Raw genomic sequence first — 17,411 nt, 5'->3', positions numbered from 1 at the left:
TTGTTTTCATAAAGCAGACTGATGCTTTTCCTGGGAGTGCGATGGGTATGCTGGGAATAGAAAATTAGTTTTTATTGTTTAACCTTCATGGTTTAAATGAGAAAGCTTCTGCTACAGATAAAGGTCCCCTTGGGTTTTCATAAAGTAGTCTTATGACAGCAATGTTAGTCTTCATAAAGAGCCCAATTTTCAAATGTCTTATACTATACTACTCGTTTAAAAAGTGTCATCTAAAAGTTTGGCAGACTAACTGCAGTGTGGCATCTTGGGCTAATTGTGCTATTTACCATGTCTCTGTTTTCCTCTGCCACTTGAAAAATAATGCCACCTTCCATTGGCAGTGCTTTCTACATTGACAAATCCTCATCTCTTCTGGACAAGACTTTGCTCTCACAGACTTCTCCCTAAGAATGAGACGCAAAGGGGGTCAGAGATACCAGGCCAGCTGCTTTAGATCCATGAGGCCAGGAAGAAAAGGGCCAAGGCTACCAGTGAAGGAGCACCCCCAACCCCAAGGTCCCTAACGTGTTCACGCTCCAAAGAGGAAAAGAGCTCTCCTCTCAAAGAAGCAGGAAAACACTGAGCTTGCGAGTGACCTCCAGCCCCTTAGGAATCCTATGGATTGATCACATGGCTGGCTAGCTTCTGGCAATATTAAACAACTCGCCACCTGAGCACACCAAGTGCACATAGGGCACAGGTCACTCTCGTGTTCATTAAACTTGTTCTTTAAACTTTCACTGAGCACCAACTATTTGCTTGCCACTGGGGCTGGAAATGTAGAAAGGAAACATCCCACAGACCCTGTCCTTGGGAAGCTCACATTCAAGTGAGCCAGTTCACCCCAGGTCCGTGTGGTTACTGCTGTTATAAGAAGCCCCGTGTGGGCCCAGGAGGGGCACCTAACCCCACAGGTGGGTGGGCGGGCATCTGTGGGCTCCTCCTCCAGGAAGTAATGCCTAAGCTGGATTTTAAAAGACAATTAGAAAACCGACTACACAAAGAAGGGCATGGAGTGGCATACAAAGGACTATGCACAAAGACTCATCATTCATTCATTCATTCATTCATGCATTCAACAAAGTTTACTGATGGAGGCTAGGAGTCAGGCGTCCTGTGGGTTTCTGAGGACACTGTTCGCAGGACAGACATGCCCTTTGCCCTCTCTGCACTTGCTGATTACAGCAGAGAGGCAGAGAGGCGAAAGGGTATGGCCAGGTCGGGAGAGTTCAGCACCATAGTGTGGTGAGGCCGTGGAGTACAAGTTGCGATGGAGGCGATGACATGGAGCATTCAAGGTAACAAGCCTGAAGAGGCAGGGGCTGGAACGAGGCTTTCCAGAATACAGAGGACTTTTTGTTACATGTTCAGCAGCTCAGACTTCATCCTGACAACCACAGTGATCTACTGAAGGATGCTTTAAGCAGGAAAAGAAATGACCTGTTCAGATGTGCATTTTCGAAGTCCCTCAGCTATGGAAAGGATGGGCCAGTGGCAGTGAGACCAGGAGGGGGTGGCCAGATGCAAGGATGCAGGCAAGAGAGGATGATGACCTCTGTTCATGTGACCACCACAGTGAGCAGAGTAGAGACAATACTTGAAGGTTTTGTAAGGTGGTAGAATTCACAGGATGGGGGAGAGGTGAAGAGTGGGTGAATAAAAGGATAAGACTATCTTCTGACTTCCAGTTTGGGGTGGTGGAGATAATGGTATTGTCATTCACCATGAAAAACTAGATCAAATGAGAAGCAGCCACAGGCACTGAAGAGAAGAGTTCTGAGTGCTTTCAAACTTTTTGATGAATATGAGCCTTAGGGTTTATCATTATGATGATTATTTTTACTGGTACCACCACCGCCACCGCCGCCACTACCTAGTGTTCTTGAAGGGCAAAGACTGAGGACAGGAGTAGCAGCCTAGTGATGCAGAAGCTAAGTGAGAATGGAACTCCCCAACACCCTGAACCTCAAACTGAAAAGTTTGAGCAAGCATTTGTTGTCTGGTCATCTCAGAAACAGACAGCTCTTGACAATTTCTGGGACCCACCTCTTTCATACCACACAGGCTTCACCCTCCTTCTCAAATATAGTCACTTCATTCACCATGGCTTCCCTGTCCACCAGTGGCTCTCACCTCTTCCTAGGATGCTTTGAAGAAATCACAGAGTCCACCCCTGAACTGCCAAATCAGAGTCCCCACTGATAGATCTGGAGGACTTTTCTCTTCTCTTTTTAAAACAAGGGCCCCAACTGAGTCTTAAGATCCAGGAGGTTTGGAAACACTGCTCTAAGGCACATCCCGCTCTTCAATTACACAGGCTGTACCTCTCCTGCCGCTGCTGGTAGAACAATCCAATCTATCCCTTGCTGTCATGCTCTCCAACCAAGGACCCTCAGTTTCATCCACTTCTGGAAGGTTAGCCCAAGATCCCAGGCCACATAATGAAGGCTCCTCTTTCAAGCATGTCCTTCCAGCTCTCTGTTTCTTTAAAGATGTCATGCAGAATATCTTTTCTTCCATCCTGGGGTACTTGTAGCACAAAGAAAAGCCCACCTCTGACATAACTCACCGGTTATTTTCCTCTTGCAAACCCTCCTGCTTCCTACCTTCTTCCCTGGGTCTCCCCTGAAATTGAGTACAAGCCAATAACTTATGGTTGAGCTAAAGCCAATAGATGGCCTTGGTTTTGTAGGAAAACTCTGTGGGTCTTACTTCAGCTTTCCCATAAAGACAGCTTTTATAAACGCTAAATGTGATTGGGGTTGAATTGCAGTTTCCAAAACTATTATGGCAAACAGAGATGAAATCCTATTGGAAAACCACTACATGACTAACATCGTGACTTGGGAACATGAGTGCTCCAAAAACCAAGTACCCTTGTGGGTTTATGAGAAACTTTCTTCGGACACATACTCCTGTATACAAAGGCAAAGAGGCAATGAATGAGGTTTAATCCCTCCTCTCCTTTTTTTAACTAACAGGCAAATGAGAAATAGTGGCATATAACAACTTCAATGATTACAGTTTCACAAGCAGTTACAATCTATTTAAATTTCAATTGATTTCTTATTTACATTAGTTTAAAAATAGGAATGAGCTCCTTATAATAATGGAGATTGCAATCCAAGGAGATCTGTTTCCCATATGTAGAAAACACAATCACTTAATCTGGTGAACTTTCTAGTTTTTAATTAATGCTCTTTTTAATCTACAAAACCTAGCAAAAGCGGTGCAGGTGACAATCAAGGTTTATTCAACAATCACAGATGCAATCTCTAAACAGACCTTTGAAACTTCCTCAAAAAGATGAATGCTGTTGAATCTACTTTCAAATTTCTCTCACTCTCTTGCAATCTAAATAATCCCAAAGTATTTTGACCTTTTGAAAATACAATCTTGACCATTAAAATTTTTAATAGACTTATGTGTTCTCAGAGTTAACTCTTGCTTATATATGGTGAGTCCTCCTTCCTACCTAAATGGGGTTTAGTGAATGTCAGAGACTGCTCATTGTCCCCTCATCTCCTTCCACTCCTTTTTGCCTATTAGTTATAGGCAACTCCCTTCTTCAAGCTTTGTGGACAAATGGCTGCTCAGCTAGAGACTACCTTGTCCAGTCTCCCTTGCAGCAAGATGTGGTTTATGAGTAACTTCCAGCCGATATGATGCTACTGGAAGTGATGTCTCCACTTCCAGGTACTGTCTTCAGTTTTCTTTTACCCTTCCCCTATCTAGAAATAACAGCAAATGGAGAAGCCAACTTAGAAACAGAGATGGAAGGTTCATGCTGAGGACAGAAGAGCATCCCTACTGGTCCTGGATGACTCATGTCTGGATTGCTATGTGAGAGGGAAAAAGTTTCTTAGTTAGTTCACTGAATGGATGGGTCTGTTTGTTACCCAGCTCAGACTATACCAAATAACAGCAAATACTTCATTGAGGATCAAAGTGCTACAAATCTTTGGGTATATTAATCTTAATATCAGAGGATATTGTGAATTCTGAATTCTACATTATGAATTCTGAAGATGAGGCCAAATAGGTACCTGATTCCCAGGGAATAAAAAAGAATTTCAGGTAAGAATGAATTGTTTAATAATTATGGCTCCCTGGTCTTACTTCCTGTTCTCCAGTTAAGTCTTTAGAGACTCAAAGGCTTATACTCCAGGGAATGGTTTGTTGAGGATATGACAACAAGATAACTTATCAGTAGTCATTACAATACCATTGGCTTTTCATATTTTGGAGGGAAGTTAGAGAGTTTTATAAAATTTAACTCATATATGGAGCCAGAATCATGTTTTTAGTTCACATTATAAGCCCACCTCTACATAGCAGTCAGGTTATGCAGGGCAAAGAAGCCTGATGAAAATGTGACTGATGTGAGAGGGCCAGCTGGGGGTAACTTCTAACAAAAATAAACCTGTGTTATTATTGTACTGAAGCATTACTGCCTCAGGCCATAATATTCCTAATTATCAACTGTAGGACTGGTAAGACCGCATCGTATAAATAAGAACAAGGCTTATCACATTCTGAATGGCTTTATGAGTTGGTTGATGTAAAATATTAGTTTACAGAGTTCAATAAGTCATTGATCATTTGTTCATGCTTTTCTCCATTCATTCCTGAGAATAAATTAAGTGTGATATATTCAGATGTGCGCAAAATGGCTGCGGCCCTTGTCCCGATGGAGCTTGCAGCTTCACTCCATGATCTTCAAAAATGGCTGACTGTGCAGCTCCATCAGGGAAAAAATTTTTCATGCTCTGAAATGTACATATTTATTTAAATATTAAATAAAATCACTCTCGTATATTTGTACATTCCAAAATATTTACTAAAGCACAGCTTTTAAAAGCTAATATTAAAAAATACATATACAGAAAGTCCCTATGCTTCTTTCCCACATCCCAGGGGATCATCTTTAATGCACTGAACATCCCATTTTGGAGAAGAATGTGATTTGTGCAATTTGTTTATTGACCTTTCTCCTGCACGTTATTCTTTCAAATGCCTTTGCAAGTAAGTTTCAGGAAGGTATCTGCAAACAGGTACCCAATGTGAAATTAACAAGCCAGCACACTAAAGTCAAGTGCAGTCACAGCTCAAGTGCTCAGAATGTATAGTAAGTGCATAAACAGATGCCTTTCCACCCAGTCTGGCCAGGGGGTCTATGGGCTGAGTGTCCTCTCTGCCATTTTGGGAGTCCTCGTTTGGATCTGAGTTCACTCCTTCCTCACCCCCCGGCTGGCAGAAGCAGGGAGGCTGCCAAAACTGGAAACAAGAATCACTTTATAAATCAGACACCATATTTGTACTAGTGTTTTCTTTATTGTCATAGACTGTTATGATAGACTTTATAAATTGTGGTTGGTAGGGTTGGATCACTTAGAGGCTTTCAGAGTTCTGTGCTAAAGGGGGTGGGGGAAGCCAAGAAAACCCAGCCACAAACAAAAATGGGGAAAAAAACAGCATTACATGTCTGACCAAAGACATGTTGGGTAAACACCACTTTTCGCACACATATAATGTGATATTGTGCTTATGTCTGGTATCTGTTACCACTGGAGGGGTTGATCTCCCAATAATGATTGCAGCCACACATGTAATTTTGTTTTAAGGGTTCACTCAATATCTATATTAGAAATAAAACTAAGGTACAAACTTACTTAAGAATGCCTAATGCATCCATCCTATTTTTAGCATTGGCAAGAGAAATGAGAAATCTGATTATTTTGGCAAGATGTGTAGAATGTCACATTAACCGATAATCCTCATCAAAGGATAACACATTTGGCAAATAATTATCTGAATAGAGTAAGAGAAGGGTAAATCCTTGGGTATAGGGAAAGACATGGCAAGGTGCCTAGCACATTACGTGCACTTAATGAACACTGATTGATTCTAATGATAAGGTATAAATAAGACTTGTCTCTTTCCTAAAGATCCTGTCTAAGGGGAAGAAATGGCATCTTCTACCTGCAAACACACATTGGTATAACAGCTTTAATTTATAATTCTTTAAAAAGGATTACTTGTGTCTGATATTTTACCTATGCAAAAAGGCTAAGATCCTATAACAAAACAAAAGCAAATGTGAAATTGATGAAATAAAGTTCTACTCATCCTGTGAGTCATAATAACCTATCAGTATAATTAAGACTACGTGCCCTTAATAAGCGCAGTTGATTATTCTTGCCTGACCACCAATTTTCTCCTTATGGTTTGCCAAGTAGTGAATCTCTCATTATTAGTGTTACTCATTTGGAATGAGGCATCATGTCTCCAAAAGGATCCTAAAATAGTGAAAATTCTGCCATTATTGCTCACTAACACCTTTACATGCAAATTGCTTTTCCATACTACCTAAGGAGTCACTTAGAAATCGCAAACGAAGTGGGATAATGTTCTGATGAGGCAGGAGGTGGCAGAAAAGTTCAGTGAAGCCACACTAAGTGTTAAGGGACACTATTGCCAGTGAGCAACAATTGGCTACCAAGTACTTTCTCAATCTGGGATTTATTTTTACTTAGGACAAGAGAAATTACTATAACTTTTAAAAAAGGATGAACAATATGCTTTTTAAGAATTCAGAATATGTTCACTTATTTAAAGTAATGTTGTATTATATTAAATTATATACACACATACATTCACACACAGAGAGACACACAGTAAGCTGCTTGTTCTCTTCCATGGATTTGTCTGCTGTCCTTGGCCGAAGTTATACCCCAAAAATTATGATGACTGTGCATAGTTATGTCTTTACATTATCCAATCGTATTTTAAATGCCTCTGTAGAGGTTTCTAGTTTTATTCCTATAAGCCTTGTACATTTCTTGTTATGTTTATTTTTAGAGCATTTAAAAATTATGAATGAAATCTTTTACTCATGTTTTCTAGTTATTTGAAATAAGGACAGCTAGTGATTATTACTTATTAATTTTTACAAACTGATTTATTTTATCCTGCTTGTAGCATTTCAGCTTCTTTTGAATTTTCCTAAGTATATAATCATATCACATGCAAATTCTGCCCTCTTTTCTCTATATATATTTTCTTATTTCATTCTCTTGTGTAATTACATTAGCTGGCACCTTCAGAACAACGCTAAATAACGTAGGGACAGTGGGCATCTTGGTCATGTTCCTGACTTTAAGAAACATGCTCTTATGTTTAATTATTAGGTAACTTTTAGTTAAAACTAAGTGTAAAAAGTTATTTAAAATTTTACATTTATGTAAAAACATAAAAAGTTATTACATTCGTAATAACATCAAGAATCCAACCAGTTCTGTTTTCTAATGGATTTTAAACATCAGAAATAGTGCAAAATTTTGTCAATCACTTTTCAGGATCTATAAGATGATAATATATTTTTTTCCTTTAACCCGTTGGTATTGAACCACTCTTGCAATCTCATAAATAATGTTAATAATCTTTTTCCTTCCTTCCTTTCTTCCTTTCTTTTTTTTTTTTTTTTTTTTTTTTTAGCAGGGTCTTGCTATGTCACCCAGGCTGCCAGGCTGGAGTGCACTGGTGCAACCGCAGCTTACTGCAGCGTCCACCTCCCAGGCCCAAGCAGTCCTCCCAAGTCAGTCTCCTAAGCAGTTGGAACTACAGGCACAGGTTGCCATGCCCAGCTAATTTTTTTTACTTTTTGTAGAGATGAAGGTCTCACTATGTTGACCAGCATGTTCTCAAACTCCTGGACTCATGTGATCCTCCCATCTCGGCCTCCCAAAGTGCTGGGATTAGAAGTGTGAGCCACCGTGCCTGCCCTTGTTCGTAATATTATTTATTTTCAGAATTAACTTGGCTGATTTTCCATACTTATTCTTCCATAAGGAACTCAAAGGGTAACTTTTAAGAACCAGCACACCAATGAAATAAAAAGTTTATCTCATCATTTTGAGGAGTTACAACATGAGTCAATCTAAACAGAACATTAGGGCACAATCTTTTGCCCAACCAGAATTACCTTAATATGAAATGCCATTTTGAACTATCAGATTGCCCCTAGTGCATGTGAGTAGGTTGTTTATAGACAGATTACTCAGTATTTAAGAGATAAGCTTCACAAGTGGGATAATAAGCAAACGAATGAAAATGAAATATAAAACAGAACAATAAAAATGAATAGATTAACAGAATTGCTGTTGCTGTAGCTCAAAAATTACACTGTAAGATTAAGGATCACTGAATTTAAACATATACATCTATTCTGCATGAAGCCAAACGCCTACACATTAATGATAATGAAAAAGTAATTTTCGTAAGCAATGTGTTTTCTTATAGACACATTAAACTAATAGGTACTTCATGCATTCTATAACGCACAATTTTTAACATTTTGATATCTCTGGAATTAAGATACAACTAGAACCTATGATGACCATGTTTAATTTTTTTAATCAACAGTTTCTTCTTTCTTAGTGATGCATGAAATAACAAAGTAGGCTGAAAATTGGTATCTTAGATTCGATGAAATACAGCAAATCTCAACTATCAGGGTGTTATAGACGTTTACCTTCATTAGCTGGCTTTATAAAACAGCTACATCTTCCTTCCTCTACCTCTGATGGTATTACAGACGTTCACCTTTGTTAGCTGGCTTTACAAAACAGCTACATCTTCCTACCTCTACTTCTGACCCATGTCCTCTTTTTAAATAATTATATTACTATATGTGGATTTTTAAAAAATAAACTACATTAGAATTAAATTTAGAGGTAAGGGCTTTGAGAACTTCAAGAGTTACTCTGGAATGACCAGAGACCCAGGGAGTTGCAACATAGAGGCTGGGATGTAGAAGTGGATGCATGCATGCAGGTATATAACGTACACACAGGTTTTGCACTGGGGTCACTGTTTGTGTTCTACCTGGGTTTTGGTGGAGTCAGTGAGTAAAATAATTCTTGGGCTGCAGAATTCTCAAGTGGCTTTGTCCAGGAAAGTAAAACTGGCAGTTATTACAGTGTTTCCCAACTGGGGCTGTCGGTGTAAGAGAAGTCATTGGTCTTCTCTGTCCCTAACTCTTCTCTTGTCACTCAGTTCTCCCAGAAAATGAGAACACGGACACAGAATCTCCATCTCACATTGTTTCCTGCTCTGCCTACTTCACCACAGATGACAGCAAAGGACCAAGAGTTACAACTGCTTCTCATCAGAGCCCTGGATCAACAGATGTGGAATAAGGGGCCCTGCCATTACGAAGCCAAACAGAAAGGAAACAGCTACCAGAAAGTCCTGTGAACTGAGCGGATGGTTTTTAGGTCAGGGAATTCAAACTAGCATACTGACTCACAGACAGGCCACAGCCACCTTAGTCTTAAGGTGTGAATTTAAGTGTGAATTTAAATCCCTCCTCTTTAAAAGAAAAAAGAAAAGAAAGAAAAGAATATTTGCATGAATGTCCCTGATTGCCATAATCAATCACTACCAACTTCAAAATAATTCTGCTAATCTCTTTAAAGCATTCCCTGTAGCTCTTTTACAAATTATTAGAATAAAAAGAGCAGAGTCAACAGCACTTAGCCAGTTTTAATTTTCAGTATTGGTAGAGTCAGCAAGGGCCCTTGACTTATCAGCCTCGATGTGGACTTACCTTTTGCACAGCTCCTTGAAAGGCCTGTTTAATTCTCCTACATGAATCAGGTATTAATTTTGTATCTTGACTCTCCAGAGTTGTGTCTTGAAAATCTGCATTTTCATGGAGTCTCAAAATTCTATAAATGCAGTGAGTGCCATCTTCTGATATTCTATTAGGATCCATCTGAGGAGGAGAAACAGTAAGGACATTAGAGTGCTTATCACTAGTCATCCTGCTATTTAATACAGTGTGACTTAAGAACAAAAAATTCATACTTGCAAGAGTCTTTATGTCCCCAACAATTAATAGTTAATACAATGAACCTCAAGATGGTGAAAACGTTGACTTCTAATTCATTTGAACGAGTAACTGACTATCATCCACAGGACAAGGCACAGTTAGTCCTGCGATGGGCTTTTAACAATGACAGAAGTGTATGTGCGTGATTCATGGGGGAAATTGTCAAAATTGTCTAACAACATGAAAGTGTTCATAGAGGGGAGGGGCACCAAGGAAATCACATGTGGTCACTGAAGGCAGAGGAAGCTTTTTGTCTTTAAATCAACTATATGCAACATGCTAGATGGGATTATGAGGCCCACTTTGAAATTCAGAGCATGAAACCTATATAAGACAGGCGAAATCAACATCATCTTTAACCACCATGTTTGCCTGGCCTTTTTTCCTTAATCAGCCAAAGAAGGGAGAGAAAAATCCACTTTTTTACCTCCAAACAAAACTTGAAGTCAGACGTGTCATCTGTCTTTTTTGTTGACCCTCTCATCAGTGTTTCTCAAGCTGGAATGGTATACCTGTCAGCGGGTGTTTGGGAATGGATGCAGGTGATATTTGGTGTCATCACATTAGGGTGGGGAGGCTGCATGAACAGATATTACAGACATGTGCTGGAGGGATGCTAAGATTCCTGTAATGTAAGGAATTGTCCCACCCAAAATATACCCATTGAGTAATTAGCTGATTGCCTGTTAAGAATAGGTGTCCAGCATTAGAATATCTTTAATCACTACTCTTTAAAATTGTCTGCCTGCTCCTTCCAAGCCTTTGTGGTGGTTTCAACTGCGAAGTAAAGGGTAACAATAATTAGCTATCACCTGTTTTAATAATGAGAATTTAACTTGTCCTCTTTGTTTGTTAAATATTCAAGGTACTTCACCTGCATTTTCTTATTAGCATGTACAAACTAAGCGAAAAAGAAAAGCTAAGTGAGATTACAAAGCTCAGTCAAATTAATGACAAGTCTCTCTTTCTCTCTTTCAAAAATTAATCAGAATGATGTGTTAGTTTATTAACCAACCATTAGAAATAAACTAAAAAGAGCCTATCCATATCTGAGATTCTCAAAATGAAATGACAGCCTTTTAACAAATGTATACTCACTAATACAAATTTTATTATTCCAGTCTTGCACATATAAGGACTATCTATAATCATCATGGAAGAGATACCACCGTGAAGCAAAACTGTGTACAATCTGTATTTTTCCTATATTCTTTAGAATAATTAATACAAGTCATAATATGTGAATTTTTATACAAGTAAAGTTTTCAATCAGACACTTTGCAAAAAAAAAAAAAAAAAAAAAAAAAAAAAAAAAAGGCTTACTTATGCCAGTGTGTATCCCACAAGACCAGAAAAGTCCAGGCAACTGATATGAAGGGTCACTGGGTTTAGACCTCAGGAAAGAAGAATCATGCAAAGGCCTGAACTGACGCACCACCAGAAAACTGCTGATCCAAAGGAATAATGTGGCCTTAGTGGGGAAATGCCGGGGGACCCTAGGTTAAGCTGGAGTCCTGCTGACAAGCTAAGAGCTGTCTAAGAGAAGCAGCAGTCCCCTTTATTATTTTTCTTTCTCTTTTCTTTTCCTTTTTTTTTTTTTTTTTTTTTTTTTTGAAGACAGGGTCTTGCTTTGTCACCCCCACCCAGGCTGGAGTGCAGTGGCATAATCACAGCTCACTTCAGCCTTGAAATCCCTGGGCTCAAGCAATCCTCCTTCCTCAGCCTTCCATGTAGCTGGGACTACAGGTGCAGGCCACCATGCTTGGCTAATTGGCTAATTTCTTCCTTTTTTTTTCTTGGTAGAGATGGGGTCTCGCTGTGTTGCCCAGGCTTGTCTTGAACTCTTGGGCTTAAGCAATCCTCCCTCCTTGGCCTCCCAAAGTGCTGGGATTCCAGGCATGAGCCACTGCACCTGAACCCTATATTCTTGATACTCAGGGTAGTCCAATGAGTAGCATCGTGGGCTCACTGAGGGCTTGCTAGAAATGTAGAATTTCAGGCTTCACCCTGGCATACTGCCTGAGAATATGCATTTTAACTAGATCCCAGGTGATTCTTATACACATTAAAGTTTGAGAAGTCATGCTTTAAAATATAGATTTTCTACTATTGAAACAATTCCAAAGTTCCCTGACACCAATTTTAAAATTGTTTCACAAGTAACATCAATTAGTACAAAGATACTGAAACAGTTAATAATGGTTACTGATTTGATGCAAATAAGTACAATGCAAAGATTTTGTCCCCTTTCTCTTAAAAAAATGCCCACACCCAGATCCCATCTCATTCCTACCCCACCCCTCACTGGCCAATTTCATCAACATCCCTAAGGGAAGTGTCCAATCATTGAACCTCTTCCCAAATACTTTCAATGTGCAGTTGAGAACCACTGTTTTGGAAGGCAGCATTAGAGCTAAAATATGTATAAAACCCCATCCACCGTTTTTTCCCAAAAGAAATCAAGAATGCATGGAATAATTGCTTTTAATATACTCATTTATTTTGTTTACTCAAGGATCACACATTAGAAATTTATTTTTAACCTACAACCACATGTCTTTCTCATTCCAAAGCCCTTGCAGCTCTCCTTTCCTGAAAATGGAGACTAGGAGAAAACGGAGGAGGAGAGGTTCAGAGTGCAAGGCCAGCCACACACACAGGTAAATGAGGGCCTCTAAGCTGAAGGAACTGCAGAGCAGGGAGGGAGCCAGACTGATGCTGGACCCTCAGCAAATGCCCACAAACTGACTGAACGAATGTATCGCCTACCCAACAACCTACCTACTAGCACACATTAGTCTGGTTGGAGGATTGCATGATTGAAAAATGATACTATTTTAGCCACTAATCTGATAATTTGCATATTACAATCAGAAATGGGCATATCTGTAGTGTTGCAAATCATTAGAAAAGACTTTGCAGTAAATTAGACATGCCAGGCACTGGGCTAGATGCTATGAATAAGGTGGTGTGCAAAGCAAGCAGTCCCTGTCTTCATGGAACTTACACTTCATTGAGGAACACAGAAATTCAACCAAAAGTCACAGTAAACTGAGTAACAAATGAATTCATTGTACTTAGACATGTCTGAAAACATTAAGTAAATCTTGAATATCTGACTTAAAATGGACTGTTAAAATGCATTTGTCAGATAATGTGGTGCCTACGAAATACACTGTCTCATTTTTTTTAACTTCCTTGAAACTTAATCATTTGTAGGGTTAAATGAGGCAGGATGCTTGACGTTTGTGCTACTTCGTTATCTGTGTTTTCAAACAGGCAGTGCACACCTCTACATCAGATTTTCAGTAGTGACTGCTGTCCTGGGTAACAAACAACCAGGGAGGTTGGTTTGTGCATATTGGGGGATCGAGGGAAGAAGTTAAAAGGGCAAAACATCTTCAGTTTTCTGAAAAGTTTATCTTTATAGCTAAACCCTAAGCTTTGAATATGGTTATATGGATGTTAAAGACACATACACACGCACACACACACACAGAGCAACTTTTTGAAAGGGTTTTTATTTTTTTTCTTTGTAAACCAAAGTATGAATACTATGTGGTAAATATATAGCAGAAGCCACACACTATTTTCTCTTTGGCAGGGTGGTGGGGGAAAAGCCAAGCTACACCGGATCTGGTAGATATGTATTTTTTACATCTAGGCACATGCAATCTGCAAACATTTAGGAGGCTGATTCAATTTTATCTATTCAAACATTTAAGAAAACAAAACTTTTTAACAGTCACCGTAATTTTTACACTATTCTGGGCATTCTTTTAAATGCATTTAAAAACTCAAACTGCTTTTCCTTGAGGACTTGCATACCTTCTTTTCTCCACCTTTAAACAAAAACAATAAAACTAATTCGTCATTTTTAACTGTAAACTACAAACATGTTACTAGATAGTTTGTTCTCATTCAAATGCATTTAGAAACCTCAGATAGTTGATTCCCAACTTTAGTGGGAATCAAAAAACTACTGATTTATTTGGTACCAAGTTCCAATCCAAAAGAGCCGATATAAGTGAAAATGTTAAATCAGCGGCAAGTCAAATGGAGACTATTCTCTTAGCTAAGACTTTGAAAGGTCTCTAACACACATAAAAGGGGAAAGAATTACAGAGTGAACCCCCAGGCACGCATCAGCGCTTCAGCTATTACCAATGTATGGCAAATCTTTTTTCATCTGTAAGCAACCAGAAATTATTTTGAAACAAATTCCAGACACCAAAGCAGTTTTATCTGTAAATATTTCAGAATGTATCTCAAAATGAATAGGACTCCGTTGGGTAACAATTGTAGACACAATATCCAGTAAAATGCATCCCAATCTAGTGGTATATTCATATGAACACATTGCTCCTAATATTTTTTCTTTACTGAAGGAGATAGCCTTTTTAAAATGCAATACAAAATTGGGTCCAGAGTAATAGCTAAATTATTTTGCATAAGTCAAAGGAACCGAATTTTCATGGTATTTAAGAAAACCGTACCCAGAAGTCTGATGACATTAACTTCTTCAAAGGAATATTTTCTGGCTAGACTTACTAACTCACATGTTTACTTTGAAAAGGGGTTCTGAATGTTTCACTATCATCCATACAATCCATACAGCATCAAGACTGCTAAAGGATGATGGGAGATCACTGAAAGCCCTGACTCCTCACCCACGGGGACCACTGAGAATTCCTAGGGAAAAGCTGAACAACTCTAACAAGAGCCCAGCAGGTCACTCTTTCCTACACAGCCATGCCACCGATTTCCACAGCTCCTGCCAAGCCAAGCTGTTCATGGTTCCTAGAACTCCTTCATTTCCTACTGCTCGTTCAACATTGGACACTCTCTTCACTATTATGGCAATGAAAATGCCATATCCCGAAGGTGTTAGAAAAGATAAACAGTGGAGAAGTACTGCATCTTTGATCCCTTTTCTGATTGTTGCTCTTTTGTTTGACTAAGAATTTTAATGGTTTTATTAGGCCACTCTGCTATCTGGCTCCATGCCCATAGTAAGTGGACACTGTCTGTTGAATAAATGATTCTTAACTCATTCCATCGCAGGTGACGGTGCCATGCACAACGCTGGCACTCCATGCACAAGCACTAAATGGGGGTTATTAACAAAATGCTGGATGAGAAAATGGGTAAGCCATTCTTATTGCAACACACTCCAGTGAAAGAAAGCCGTTTAGTCACTTTCATATAGATTTGTTATCTGTGTTGCAAGCAAACCACTCAAAAGTTGTCTTTTTAGAAACAACAAAACTCTCAATGAGTAGATTATATTTAATGCAGATTTTCCGAAGTGTGGCTCATTGCATTTCTACTTTAAGTAGGTAATCACACTAGTTCTAGAAAATGCAAACTAGCGGATAATGAATACTTAACAAAAAGCCTATGATTAAAAGTAATGGAGTTCGAGACATTGGCACATGTCAAAAAACCATACAATCCAAGCAATGCCATGTTTTGATGCATCCCGTTTGGTTTAGTAATCACCTTTGAATCTGAAAACGAATGTAGTCCAAACCCAACTTTCTTTTCCCATAAAAAAAAAAATGCACAGTCAGCCCCCCACTTCCTCTGAGAAAGAGTTCACAGCACCAGACAAGAATATTTGAATGAATCCAACCAACTGCACTGCAATTTCCAAGAAAACACAAGAGCATAAACCACCAGAAAGCATAATATTACAAATTTACCCCTTCCTTCCTACTATCTCTCTGCAGTTCCTAACCGTCGTGCAAAAAACCTCTTCATCTTTCCGAAGGTTGGTTATTTGCTAGACTGTAGTAACACTGTGCCATCACACTCACCTCGCTTCCTTCCTCCGCCCACATCCCTAGCAGGCACGTGGGGCTGTCCCTCTTCCTTCACCCCCACAGGACAGCGCCACAGCCGCAGAGCCCCCATCCCGAGCCCGCGCCTATCTGGTCGCGCGGTGTCATTCTGCCCACCCATTGGGCGACCTGGGCACCAGCACCGCGACCTCCCGCTCCGCGCAGCCCTCCAGCACCGTGGCCCCAGCACACCTGCAGAACAGCCAGGCGCAGGAACCGAAACCCGCCGGGTGGTGGGCGGGAAGGGAAAGGTAGATGCCCAAGTGAAGGCGCTCACCTTTTTTCCTACGTGAACAGAAGTTGATTCTTAACTTCAAGTGAGAAATGACAGGGAGAAAAAGTATGCAATCACTACCAGAAGAGGTGAGAGGCCAGTGTTGTTTCCCAGCGAAGGGACGGGGTGAGATTCAAACCCATCGTCCGGCCAGGGGAGTCCGCCCCCAGAGCACCGAGGAGCTGGGGTGCGTGCGCGGAGAGAGAGCAGGGTGCGCCCGACAGCCCTGCGCCAGGTTGTCCCCAAACTCAACGCTTCCTCTCTCAGAGTCACTTTCCCTTCCGGAATATGCAAGCTCTGGGGGGCCCAGCCCTGCGGCCAGACTCAGTTTCCAAGTGCGGGGGAAGGAGATGGGCGCTCCCAGCCGCGCGCCCCTGGGAAGGTGGCCACTCACCTGCGCTCTGAAATAGAGGAACAGGGCGACGCTGCAGACGACCTGGCCCAGCCCCAGCCCCAGGAGGGCCACGAACATGGAGCGGGAGGCGGCGGGGGCCTGGTGCGGCGCAGGCGGCGGCGGGGCGTGCAGGGGACCCTCGTGCGGGGCTCCGGGGCCGCCGCCCATCTCCTCCGAGCCACGCAGGTACTTGGTGTAGTCTCTGCTGGCGCGGCGCATGGCGCTCGGCCCTCTAGCTCCGGAGCTCTCCTCCCTCTCCCGCTCCCTCCCCTTCTTGTCTGCGGCCAACTCCGGAGGCTGCGGCGGAGCCTCGACGTGGGGCGCCGACTTGGAGCCCGGCTTTGGCTCCTGGGGCGCGCGGGCGAGCGGGCAGGGCGCCCGGCAGCCCCAACTCTTATAAACCGCTTGGAGAGCCCTGGCCTCGGGAGCCAATCAGCCCCAGGCGAGGCTGCCTCTTCCACTCCCACCTCTGGCTCCCCTTCCTTCCTTTCGCCCTCCCTCTCTCTCAATCTCTGTCACTGAAGGGCCTCCTTCATGGGGGCCCTCCAAGGAGGAGGCTGGGGGCGACTCCAGTGGTTCCAGACTCCCCTTGCCATCCTCAGCTGTCTTTCTGGAGGTCCAAGAGATGGGTTAAGGAAGACGCAGAGGACACCTTTGCTAAAGGATAAGGATTGCACCTCAGACATTCCTCCTGCATCCATTCTAGTTTGGTAGAGAAGGGACTTCACATCCTGGAGTCTTGGTTTCCTCCTTAGGATTTAGAAAGTTGAATTTGATGATCTCTGAAGACCCTTCCTGTCCAACCTCTCCCCCCAAAGTGCTTCCAAATATAGTTTCTCAAAGTATTTTGGAAGACTTCGAAAATTTCACAATCCCCTTCCCAAATCACTATTTCTGCATCTTGAAGGTGACATTGAGCGAGGCAGGTCTTGAATGTGGCAGTAGAGAGCCTATAGACACCAACTCTGACTTTATAAAGATGAAAACGGTGCAGAGAAAAGGGTA

The 17,411-nt window shown here is 41.2% G+C and overlaps 1 protein-coding gene across 1 annotated transcript in view; it reads right to left on the bottom strand.

Annotated features, from left to right (window-relative positions):
- Window positions 1-16,781, bottom strand: part of TNFSF11 (TNF superfamily member 11) — a 33,940-nt gene extending 17,159 nt beyond the window's left edge. The window contains exons 1-2 of the mRNA XM_034936645.2: window positions 16,407-16,781; window positions 9,611-9,778 (exon numbers count right to left, since the gene is read on the bottom strand). Of these exons, the coding sequence (XP_034792536.1) occupies window positions 9,611-9,778; window positions 16,407-16,625 (387 nt within the window). The 5' untranslated portion in view covers window positions 16,626-16,781. The remainder of the gene's footprint in view (window positions 1-9,610; window positions 9,779-16,406) is intronic.
- Window positions 16,782-17,411: the final 630 nt, after the last annotated feature.

This window comes from Pan paniscus, chromosome 14 (genome assembly GCF_029289425.2).
Source record: "Pan paniscus chromosome 14, NHGRI_mPanPan1-v2.0_pri, whole genome shotgun sequence".
NCBI classification, from domain to species: domain Eukaryota; kingdom Metazoa; phylum Chordata; class Mammalia; order Primates; family Hominidae; genus Pan; species Pan paniscus.
Note: the sequence above shows the minus strand (reverse complement) of the source record. Positions and strands in the feature narration are given on the sequence as shown.